At 40.1% G+C, this 13,091-nt stretch overlaps 1 protein-coding gene across 1 annotated transcript in view; it reads left to right on the forward strand.

Moving 5' to 3' along the window:
• Window positions 1-13,091, forward strand: part of LOC127451954 (voltage-dependent T-type calcium channel subunit alpha-1I-like) — a 293,925-nt gene that overhangs the window by 206,665 nt on the left and 74,169 nt on the right. Inside the window, exons 11-12 of the mRNA XM_051717045.1 lie at window positions 9,331-9,482; window positions 12,645-12,830. Coding sequence (XP_051573005.1) covers window positions 9,331-9,482; window positions 12,645-12,830 — 338 coding nt within the window. The remainder of the gene's footprint in view (window positions 1-9,330; window positions 9,483-12,644; window positions 12,831-13,091) is intronic.

Raw genomic sequence — 13,091 nt, forward strand, 5'->3', positions numbered from 1 at the left:
TCAAGTGAAGAGTTCAGCTTTGTAAAACAATGCAAAGGCAATTTGCAATTTATAACACGTGGTGATATTCCGGTGTAGATTTCAGCTTTTGTGAGAGAATTCTATGACGTTGATTCTCACAGAGTTCTTTGACTTTTACTGGGAATGACGCCTTTTGGTTGTAGACATCCTGGTGCCAGCCTTACAAGTGACAGGGTATTCTATTTTTTTAAATGGTTTCTATTTCTGCCATGTCACACCAGGCAGCCCAGTGAACAAATGGGTCTAAAATTATTCAACAGTATATTAAAGCCGGCATCTCACTAGCCTGTTCAGAACAACTTGATTTTGGCCGAGGGTGTCATACACCTACCGTATGTTGTTCTTAAGGTCTCGTTCTTTTAAGTCGGAGGTCTGTCACACACACACCAATTCAGAATGGTGGATGGTCAGGAGGGATGACAGACATAGCATCTTGCTCTGACTTTCTCTCCGCTTCCCTGTCACTTGGAGATTGGCGAGATAACAGCATGAGTAACACGTGAACATAAACAATGGTAAGAGACAGAATTTGGACAGGATTCATAAAGTAACTTTGCCCTGTGTCTGTGTGTGATTGTGTATTTATCCCCTCTGGGTTTGCCATAAAAAGCATATGTTCATATCAGGCTACATTAGGGGCAAGTGGGGGTAAGCCCCACCAGAGGTGGCGCTTTTGTGCAAATTGCATGGCATCATCATAAATTTATTTCAAGAAATAATATATTTTCCACAACTTAAACGTGTTTTATGTCCATTATACAAGAAAAAAGCTTATATTATTTTGAGAAATTCTATTATTATTAAGGTATGTTGCATAAAAGCCATTTAATCATTTCTCATTTGCTATGTGTGGGGCTAGCCCTTCATCCTCAATGTTAATCAACGGAGATCTGGAGAACATCATGCGCATGTGCAACGAGCATTCAATGATGGCCTGAGGGGCTAGTTTGCCTTTTCCCCTGAGCCAATCAAAAGCTTTGATCATATTTATGTCAGCTGTTGACATGCGCATCGGAAGTTACTGCTCTTGACTGCAGACCTGCGTAGTGAATTTCACTGGTAAGTTTTAAAAGCAAATTGTTTTTCTAATGTGCTGTTGGTTGGATTAGTTAAGCACTGTTCATCATTTCATTGAATTGTATGCCATTGCGTTGAGGTGTTGTTGATGCATTGGTTTGTATTAGATATCAATGATTCATTGGTTTGTATTAGATATCACTGACTGCTAAATATTGGGAGTCTTGGTTTTGAGTAGTTTTGTTATGCTGTTCATTCGAGTTAGTGAGATAATATGCACACCCTTTGATGATTTGCCTATTTGTGGTTTACTTTCACGGTCACTTGAGCTTTTTGACGTAGATGTGCACATCTTAGTGGTGTTTTGTGCTGAGATTAAATTATTAGGGATGTTTGTGTTGTATCATTTTCAGAGGTTGCCCAAAAAAAGTCTTTATTCGTCACTCTCTGCAAAATTTCTGTCATGGTCTATTTTTATCAGTCATACTTGTTTTCATTTTATAAGTACTGGGGCACTGAGAGCGTAGCATATATTATAATGGCACATACATGACAGTAGATAGACTTTTATGACAGATTTTTTGACTCCCCTTGTTTGAGTCTGGTGAAACTGATAAGTTCTAGTGTGAAACGTCTACCTATCAATCATCCGCTGCACTAAAACTAGGTTTTTAAACATTGCTGGTTAAAGCGCATACACACATGCACAAGTTCACAGAACTTCATAGTCCCTGATGTAAACAAGTTGACGATTCTCCTGGGTACTCCAGCAGGTTAGTCACCGTCAGTTGTCGGGCCGCGAGCTGAGCCTCCCCTGACAAAAGCGGCAGCTCAAAACTCGAAGCTCCAGGAGGGCCTGATGTTGAGTCTGGTGGATGCCAGTGAGGGTCTTGATGATGTCCGCCAACAGCGAGGAATCCATGATGACGTATCTCCCTCGATCCCAGGTTTTCGGCACCAGTGTAAGGAGGTTCAAGGAATGAGGAAGCGAGAGATGGCGATTCCAACTCAGGAATGTAATTTTTATTGACAACAAAAACACATTCGCTTAAATGCGCAATGGTATAGCTTCACATAAAACTCAAAGTTGTGAAATGGCAGCGGCCAACACACACACGCCGCTTCTCAGCTGAGCTCTCTCTCTCGACTGCTACTGTCTCCTCTCCTTAAAAGCCCAAATCACTCCTCACTGAAACACAAGACAGTTCTTAAGCACAGGTGGCAATCATTCACCACTCATCTCCCCTCTTCACTCTCCACAGCACGGCGCTCGACCATGCCTCCACAATCACACATTAATACACTGAAGTAATGATTAATTATCATTAAGTTAATTATTTCTGTAGTTATTAATTAATATTTAAATTAATTAATTGGATCTAACTCATTAAAACCTCATATGGGACTCCAGTAAATGTAGTGTGCTACGTTTAGGAGCAAGTTTGGTTATCAGCAATAATTAATAATTATCAAAGATAATGACTAATTATTAAAATCAATAGAACATTGATGAGAATCAATGTTAGCTTTTTTAATCCTTTAAATCAACAATTATCAAAGATAATCGTTAATTGTTAACATCGATGAAACATTAATTAAAATTAACACTAGCTTGATCATTCAAATTCAACAATCATCAAAGATAATTATCAATTATCAAAAATCAATAGAATATTAATAAGGATTAACATTGACGGGGCACCACCCTGGAATCAGGGACTAGTAACCAAATATTAAAACAGTCTCAATATTAGATTGTTTTCTTAGGAAAATCGACATCTGAAGAATATCGATTTTCGGAAAAAAACAATGAATGAAGGTTTGAGTCCGAGCACTGACATCCCATCAGCATGACACAGGCGTATGCAAAACAAACCAAAACACTTCTCTTTGTAATATAAACAAAGTTTATTTATGCAGTAATATCAATTAATAATCAATACAATGCAGTCAATAAACTTCCGACTTACAACTACAAACTAAACAGTGATATGATTAGATATGGAAATAAAAATAATCCTATAACACATAAGGTGTGTGTGTGACAGTGTGTGTGTGTGTGTCAGTGTGGTTAGTGAGAGAGAGAGAGAGAGAGAGAGAGAGATTATTAAGTGACAGCCCGAAAGCTGATTTCGCGATAGCTGGAGAGAAAGCAGCTGTGCTCATCACTCAGAGACACGGTTTTACGAGCGGGGCTCGTAAAAGTCCTGCGTTATTTGACTCTTTAATGGATGAACTCAGTTTCACCCGCGATGGCGAAATTGCACAATCCAATTTGGTTGGACCACAATACAGCAAAACAAATTTGTGATAATTAATACCCTGAGTATTAATAATGAGCGGACATGGCGGTCCGTAAACTGTACAAGCAAAAACCTTGAAACACAAGAATAACACACTATAATATTCTATCTCTGCCCAGACTTAACCTCTTACTTGAATCGCATGAGGACCCAGGTAGAATGTGTTTTCCTCCGTCCTTTAACTTTGACCAGGTTCCTTGAGGCTCGGGTGATGACGGGAAGCCATTTCCTCGCTCTGTCGGCGGGCTGTTGATTCTCGGCGGGCTGGCGGAGAACTCAGAAATGTCGACTTGATTGAAGATGGAAGAGAAATGTTTAATCTCTTCACTTCTGTAGGCAAACGGGTGAAGATGTGAATTGCTCGGCAGTCTCCTTCGGATCCATTAGAGTGTTTGGTTGAACACAGAGTAATCTCAACTCGTCCAGCAAGATGGAGATTGTATGGCTACAGTTTCAAGTCAGACATTACTTCCTTATGCCACGAGGTTGCACCGGAGAGCAGCAAAAAGCTACGTCTGTATTCGGTGAACTAAGTCGCTGGAAGCGAATTCTGGAAGCATTTCAGAATTATTTGAACTCCTGATGATGTCATGTTTGAGGGATGTTCTGTTGTGTGCCTCATCCAATAGGAGTTGAGAGCTCGATCCTTTAGAGGGCAAGGCTTCATGGATCTGTAGTCTGTTTTGGACTCCCTTTGTTTGATTTTGGCGCGATTTTTATCAGTAAAATTTACGACTTAGAAGGTGGGGGCTTGAGTTATGTTTTTACGACTGTGTTAGGCCTGCCTTTGTCTTCTATCTGAATACATGAGGCCCAACAGTATGCAGTCATGAAATCAGATACCCTCTACTCAAAATCTAAACACAAAAGAGACGCACAGTACCAGGTGTAAATGATGATGGTGCCAGTTGATACGCATCTAATACGCATATTAATAAACATAATAAACAGGAATAAACAGGGCACATGCACAGCAGGAATGTGAGGGACAAAGAGTGAAGTCAAAACTGATGCACTAGGTTAAAATGTTTTTCTTGTTTTTTTTTTTTATCTGTCAAAATGACAGACAGAATTTTGAATTATTTGTCAATGTTTCAAAGACCGGTCAAATAATTGATTGTTAAGTGATTGTTTGTGCCCCACACTAAATAATGACCCTGAGACTGGTCCATATGCAGCTTCAGTGAGAATATTAGTTCCCTATCTGTCACTCACTCAACGTTGTGTCAATGTAGTGACACTAGGGGTCTCTCTTGGGAGCCCGAAAAACCTCTGGTCTTTGAAAAAAGACCAATGAAAATTGGCGAGTGGTATTTGCATACCACTCCCCCGAACATACGGGTATAAAAGGAGCTGGTATGCAACCACTCATTCAGATTTTCTCTTCGGAGCCGAACAGTCGATGGTTACTGAGCTGAATTCCCACGGCTGTTCATTCACCTCTGCTAGATCTGACGGCGCATTTCAGCGGCTTCTCCCCCCTCTGCACTGGTGCACTGCAGTTCCTTGGTGCCCCCATTTCCCAGGTTGGCCTGTTCGGCGACACCATTGAGGACTTTGCCCAGCAGTTCTTGGCGGTGAAGAAGCAGACGGAGGCTATCCGGTACATCCTGCCCCGGCGCGGCTCAAGATCCTGCACCCCGTCTGCTCGTCGCCAAGGGCGCAGGAAGCAGATGCCACCCATCTCACGGCCGGCCGCCAAGAACCCACGAAAGGCTTCAAAGCGCCCCTGAAATGGGTGACCCAGGGGCGACGAAACCCACTGCTCTGGAGCTGGTAAGCAGACCACTCCATCCCCTGGTGGAGGGCTGGGAGGAGAATCTTTAGTTACCTTTTCATTTAATTTCATCGCATGCCCAAGTGGCTGCGGAACCCAAGAGTTCAGCAAAAGAGCGGTTTCCTTGTTCCCTGGGTCACATACCCGGTGCGCACTGCCGTCATCACGACCACCGTCCACCATTCCATTTACTGGGGTAGGTGCTCCGCATGTGTTGGTTCCCCATAGGTAACCTCATGCGACGTATATCTTCCGCTAATTCGTTTCCCTGTTGGTAAACTGCGACTTCCTTGGGCAGAGGCCCCTCTGCCCCAGTTACCATGTTTGTAGAAACTCCTCCCCCGTAGGGCAGGACCTTCCATGGGACTTCTCCACATGACATATTTCCGACAAAGCTCGGCAAGACCATGTGACGTATTTCCACTCAGAATACCCCCCCCCCCACCCTCTCTCTGGGTGGGGTGTGGTCTCTCTGTGTCTTCCCCTTGGGAGGGACACCCCCCCGACATAGACCTAGTGGCCCCAGTCGGTTAACAAATTTCAAAGACCAGAGGTGTTTCAGGCTCCCAAGAGTGACCCCTAGTGTCACTTCATCGACACAACGTCTCGTTCCCTCCATCAGGGAACGGAGGTTACGCAAGTAACCAGCATGTTCTGATTTCCACATTTCATTGTCAGTTATCATCATTTTAGTGTATGAATATCACTGTGTTGCATTTGGTGTGGACAGACAGATTGCTTGTCACTAAAATCCTATCGTGACACATCTGGTTACGACAAGGTGTTAGACGGCCACTGTCTCCAAAATCCCGCCCTCCAAAGACATGTTATTAAAGCAGAACAAACTTGACAGATTCCTTTTTTGTAGTTAATAGAGCCTAGGGCTGTCACAGAGACAGGTGTGATTTCTCAGGACACATATTATAGTGGTGTCTGTAAAGAAATAAGGACATTTTCTTCATGTTGTTCCATAAAAATCGCATAATATACAAGCCACACAATATACAAGTAATATACAAATAGGTCAGATAATGAGACGATCTGCAGAAGTGAGAAATAAATTAAGAGCAGTTGACACTTTAGCCTAAGGGAAGATGAAGAGAAAAAGTGATGATAATAAAAAAGAAATGAGCTAGGGGTGTTTTTTTACCAGATTGTTTTGCTATTATTACTCCTTTTTGCTGTGATATTATTAAATTTCTTTAAATGGCATCTCCCTGGAGCTGCCAGTGGTTTGGTTTTCATTCGTCCTTTAGTTGTTTTCTTGGTCTTAACTTGTCAATGGAAAAATATCAATCATAGAAAAATGGAACAAAAGGGACAACGAAGGAATTGTACTCAAATCTCTCTCTCTCTCTCTCTCTTGCTTCTCTGGAATTCTACCTTCTTCTCACTCTTGCACACAAACACAGTGTTTTCACTTGAGATAAGGTGATATTGATTTATGTAATGTCAGATTACATCAGAGCTTGGACCAGAGCAGCCTTAAATTGAGATCCGGGTGGTCTGTTAGGTGCAGTAGATTTTTCGTCTTATTACAATGCACATATCAAGATCAAAGTACATACTGCCATAACCCTCTGATCTTTTTCTATCTGATGTTTTGTACAGCTTTATTTTGCGTGCCATATTTAAGCACAAAACCCTGCATTTTATTCTCTAAACACCCACAATCCAGTTTACCACTGTGCTAAATATGCTGAAATAGTTATTGAAAAAGGGCAGAACATACGCACATCCGACTTTAGGCAGGTGTCAGATGAAAGTATCAAGCATTTCAACAAATTAAAGAGTGTGCAACTCAACCACTTTAATTTGCTGAAATAGTCATTAAGCACTTTCACACATAATTCTTTTTCTGTAAAATTAATGGCACTGTTCCATTTAGAGGTCAAGTGTGAACAGGACCCATTGGGAAATATTGGTAAATTGGCTCTGGCAATTTCCAGGAATGAGAAGTTGTAACATTTCTGGAAAAGGTCAGTTTTGATTCTATGTGTGAACTAAGCTGTAAGTCTAACGGTTTAAACAAGTACGAGGTCAGGATATGTTGACATAAGAAGTCTGCTCTGGGTTAATCACAAAGTTCTGAGGAAGATGATGCAATTAAGGTACCTGCACACTAGTGTGTGCTGCATGCATCAGAGTGTGAATGCACTGATTTCAATGGGAACGCTGAAAGGACAGATAGGGAAAATGCAAGGGTTTGTGAAAGTTACGGTTGCTCATGTAACCAAAAGTTGAGAACATTTCAACTTTTGCCATAACGCACTCTGAAGTAGGCATCTGTTGATCAATGAGAATATCAGAGATTGTGCATTCAGAAATCCTGTTCGCTGTATGCCCACTTGATTTCAAACTGACACAGCTCTTTCCGTACCCTCAAAATGGTGCTTACGCATTCCTATCCACAAAACATTCAGTCTGAGATTTCCCTATAGTGTAGGTGCCCTTACTCCGCGCTGTTTAACGTCTGTGACACAGGAGTCAAAAACATGTTGTCAAATTGGAAAGATAGTGAAACTTAAGCACTTATCTTCAACCGAGAGGATGAAAAATATGTTGACAGCTCACAGGAACAGTAAGTGATTTCAATACATATGATAAAATAACAAGCTGATGTGTGCTAGCAAAACGGATAAAAGACAGAAAGCCGTGTATTATTAAAATGTATTATTAAATGATAGAGAATAGCATCATAACTGGACATACTGTATATCCAGATGTGTGGTGTAGTCGAGTACACTTTCAGCATTTTAAAGAGCCGATTCAATATTAGTGGTGGAGTGATGCTGTACAGTACATGTGAAGATTAGGGATGTGCCAGGATGGTCAACTAATCAACTAGTCATCCAACAACTGACTAGTCAGTTAGTGGGGTCTACTACTAACATTAATATTTTTAGTGGTGGTGGTTTTAATCGGGGACACATTTCTCAAATTACTTAAGAGACACAACTTCTTGGAGAGTGATTTGCGTGATGATAACTTGCTGTGCTTAATAATGAAGGACAGTCGGTACAGTAAAACCTTCTGCAAGAAGTTTTGTCTTTTTAAAGTTTTAGGTTTAGTCCTTTAATGTGCTGCTGTTACAGCAATCAAAGCGGCGAATCAACAATACATTTCAAGATGATCACTGTTGAACATTAAATACTCTGCTGTGAGTAATGTTCCCGTATTTGTGAGGTGTTGTGGAAGCCTTTTGCTGATTCTCTCTGACACTGCTTAAATAAATAGTTATAGAAAAATAAAGGTTAAAATGGCTTGATGTTGTTAACTAATTTTGTACCCGCAATATAACCTTTCAGTTCTGCACTTCTGAATGTGTAGTGAGGATCGACCTGAAGCACTCCGGTTACATTAAAGCATATCACTCTGCATTCGAGATGCGCATAAGTGGTTTTGTGCCACTATGTATTGGAGCTTTTCTTATTTCTTACTTTTCTTACTTTGATTGTTTTGTGCAATAAGATGTTATAGTTATTTAGTCTATTTATTTGTTGAATATATCCATTAGAATCCATGTTTAAGTGCTGCGTGAACATGTCACATGAACAAAATAGAGCCTAATTATACGTTATTCTCAACACCGACTAGACGTTTAAACAACCGACCGACTATTCAATTGAGAATTGGTAGATCAGGAATTACAGCTTGCAAATTGTATTCAGCACTGAATTTTGGTTGTGTTTGTGCCATTACCTGTTTTGCACAATTCCTTTAGTGAAGCGCTTGCAATAGAACACAGACAGCGTGTGTAAATAAATGGCCGTAATTAATTTTTTTTAGCGAATTCTCCTCACAGTGTTAATAGTTAAGATAAAGTATTTGTGTGATGTCACATTGCATCAGAGCTTGGACATGAGCAGGCTTTAATTCTGATCAGGTTGGTATGTTGATTCCTTAAGTGCAGTAGATCTAATCCCTTCTTACAGTACACATGTCGAAATCTTAGTGTGCACTACAATAACCCTGATCTTTTCTTATTCGATGTTCCACATGGAACTGCTCAGGTCTAAACTCTGTTCACTTTGGCCTTTACATCATACAAGAGGTTGAGATGCTGTCAAGACCTGATCTTGTCCATGCAACAATGCACACTCTGTCTTGTACAGCAATGTGCTGAACTGAAATGAATTCTCCACATGTATCTCTGCTTTTATCTTTCCCCAACCCCTCGCTTGTCCTCAATTTCTCTCCATCTTCTTCCAGCCTGATGAACTGACTAATGTCCTGGAGATCTGTAACATAGTGTTCACCAGCATGTTCACTCTGGAAATGATCCTCAAGCTCACTGCTTTTGGCTTCTTTGAGTATCTGAGAAACCCCTACAACATCTTTGATGGCATTATTGTGATCATCAGGTCAGTAAATATAGTTTCTAGCATGTTACCCTATCAAAAGTCAAAGAATTATGTCATGAGCTGGATGCAGGATTCTCACGATCATGGAAATTTGAGAAATTATGGAATTTAGAATTTTTTAATTTCCAGGCCTAGGAATGTCATGGAAATGTTAAAAAGTTATTGAAATTGTCATCGTGAATATACAGTGTATATATATATATATATATATATATATATATATATATATATATATATATATATATATATATATATATATATATATATATCCTCGTGCGACCCCGCATCCACATGCATGGACGTTGTATTTTGGCTTCGCTATGCACAACACATAAATTCATTTAAACTGACTGATCTCAGTTCAGGACACTCTGGGCTCTCAGTAAAGAGTTAAACTTTCACACGGAGACATATGACAAAACGACATGGCACCGATCTCAGTGGAGTTTGTCTTTGGAAGTAACGTCAACAAAACTACATCTGGTGAGAATTCTAATTAAGTTTTTACATTGAAACCTGTTTGAGTCAAAAGATTAGAGTCTCTAATTTCATCCCAAATGCCATGTTTTAAATTAAGCGATTTATCGGTAATCGCCACGCTGCTAAACACAATGTTCACTATTTTGGACAATAGTGCCAGTTTTTCATTAGAAATCCTATATTTTCTGTGTATTTTCACATTGAGAAAAAAAATTGCTTTCAGAGGCTTTATATGGAGTTAGGATGAACATCAGGTGCATTTCAAACTATTCTGAGACCAGAAAACAGCGCACTGGAGGTTAAGTCATTCACTAAATAAGGAGCAAGGAAGCATCCTATAGCTTTCCTATGCAGCCAAGTGCATTCACTCCTAACATCCAGTCAAAAGTTCAGTTTCAGGCTGCAGATGATGTTTGAACCTCTCAACATGTTTGGCAGACATGGGACAATGTAAATCTGTACTTAGGTTCATAATTTATAATGTATAATTTTATTTTATTTTATTTTGTTGGTAGTGATTGAATGATGTTGGCCATTACTTTGAATCAAAATTATTCATGCAAATCTCTGATTGGTAAAATGTTTCAGCACTGGCTGTCACTTGTTTGACAATGCAAAGAGAGAACACTGAGATTTTGCTGCCAAAGTAGAAAAAAGTAAAATCAAGTCAAATAATTTGTATTTTATTTATTTTAGGAGTTTTATTTGTGCTTTTCCCAATACACATTGTTCCAAAGCAGCTTTACAAAAAATCTGCTGTAATGTCTGTAACATCTCAAAAACATGCATAACCAACACTCCTGAAAAAAAAAAATCTGACTTTCTATAGCTTGGTATTATTAAAATTGTACAACTTAGTCCTGCTGTCCCCATATGAGGACATCGCTTTTTAGGAAATCTATTTGCTCTAGAAAAACTTTTTTTTAATTTGCATGTGTATTAGGTGCTACAAGTGCCAAATCAAAAAGGGAAATGGAAAATGCACACATGTCTCAGGAGGATATATTATATGCAGGTGTGTGTGTGTGTGTGTGTTATATATATATATATATATATATATATATATATATATATATATATATATATATATATATATACACTATATTGCCAAAAGTATTCGCTCATCTGCCTTTAGACGCATATGAACTTAAGTGACATCCCATTCTTAATCCATAGGGTTTAATATGACGTCGGCCCATCCTTTGCAGCTATAACAGCTTCAACTCTTCTGGGAAGGCTTTCCACAAGGTTTAGGAGTGTGTTTATGGGAATTTTTGACCATTCTTCCAGAAGCGCATTTGTGAGGTCAGACACTGATGTTGGACGAGAAGGCCTGGCTCGCAGTCTTCACTCTAATTCATCCCAAAGGTGCTCTATCGGGTTGAGGTCAGGACTCTGTGCAGGCCAGTCAAGTTCTTCCACACCAAACTCGCTCATCCATGTCTTTATGGACCTTGCTTTGTGCACTGGTGCGCAGTCATGTTGGAACAGGAAGGGGCATCCCCAAACTGTTCCCACAAAGTTGGGAGCATGGAATTGTCCAAAATCTCTTGGTATGCTGAAGCATTCAGAGTTCCTTTCACTGAAACTAAGGGGCCAAGCCCAGCTCCTGAAAAACAACCCCACACCATAATCCCCCCTCCACCAAATTTCACAGTTGGCACAATGCAGTCAGACAAGTACCGTTCTCCTGGCAACCGCCAAACCCAGACTCGTCCATCAGATTGCCAGATGGAGAAGCATGATTCGTCACTCCAGAGAACGCGTCTCCACTGCTCTAGAGTCCAGTGGTGGCGTGCTTTACCCCACTGCATCCGATGCTTTGCATTGCACTTGGTGATGTATGGCTTGGATGCAGCTGCTCGGCCATGGAAACCCATTTCATGAAGCTCCCTACGCACTGTTCTCGAGCTAATCTGAAGGCCACATGAACTTTGGAGGTCTGTAGCGATTGACTCTGCAGAAAGTTGGCGACCTCTGCGCACTATGCACCTCAGCATCCGCTGACCCCGCTCTGTAATTTTACGTGGCCTACCACTTCGTGGCTGAGTTGCTGTCATTCCCAATCGCTTCCACTTTGTTATAATACCACTGACAGTTGACTGTGGAATATTTAGTAGCGAGGAAATTTCACGACTGGACTTGTTGCACAGGTGGCATCCTATCACAGTACCACGCTGGAATTCACTGAGCTCCTGAGAGCGGCCCATTCTTTCACAAATGTTTGTAGAAGCAGTCTGCATGTCTAGGTGCTTCATTTTATACACCTGTGGCCATGGAAGTGATTGGAACACCTGAATTCAATTATTTGGATGGGTGAGCGAATACTTTTGGCAATATAGTGTATATAAACTATGACGATTTAAATCTATATTTAGTTTTCGTCTACTCTAAAATATACATATCCTTTTAAGAATCTTTAATGACCGGAAAGGTCATGGAAATTCATTGTTGAAAACGTGTGGGAACACTGTAGATGAAAATTGTTACAAGTAGAATTACTTGATTGTATTATGTAAGTATATGATCAATTGTATGTTTGAATCAATAGAATTATATGATTATGTGATTGATCATATGATTCATTTTTTATAAAGCTACCATCACTAATCAAATTTCATTGAAAGGCTGATGACATTGATCCACATTAAGCTACACTCCTCTTTTTATGTGTGTGTGTAGTGTGTGTGAGATCATTGGGCAGTCTGATGGAGGTCTGTCCGTCCTGAGGACTTTCAGGCTGCTGAGGGTCATTAAGCTGGTGCGGTTCATGCCAGCTCTGCGCAGACAGCTGGTGGTCCTGATGAAGACTATGGACAATGTGGCCACTTTCTGCATGTTACTAATGCTTTTCATCTTCATATTCAGGTGGGCAACCCAATATGTTAATGTATATGTAGTTCTTTTTTCTTTTCTTTTTTTTACACTGTGCACAACACTAATTCTATTGCTCTATAATTAAGTAAAACAGGAATTTCATCACTTTTTGCACGAAGTCCAATGACGATACATGAGAAACAAACGAGTAATCATTGCTGTATATTGTAGATTTGAATCACAATACACTAAAAATAATCGCTATATTATCGTATCGCAACCCAAATATCAATATAATACAGTATTGCCAAG

This window comes from Myxocyprinus asiaticus, chromosome 14 (assembly GCF_019703515.2).
Source record: "Myxocyprinus asiaticus isolate MX2 ecotype Aquarium Trade chromosome 14, UBuf_Myxa_2, whole genome shotgun sequence".
Taxonomy (NCBI): domain Eukaryota; kingdom Metazoa; phylum Chordata; class Actinopteri; order Cypriniformes; family Catostomidae; genus Myxocyprinus; species Myxocyprinus asiaticus.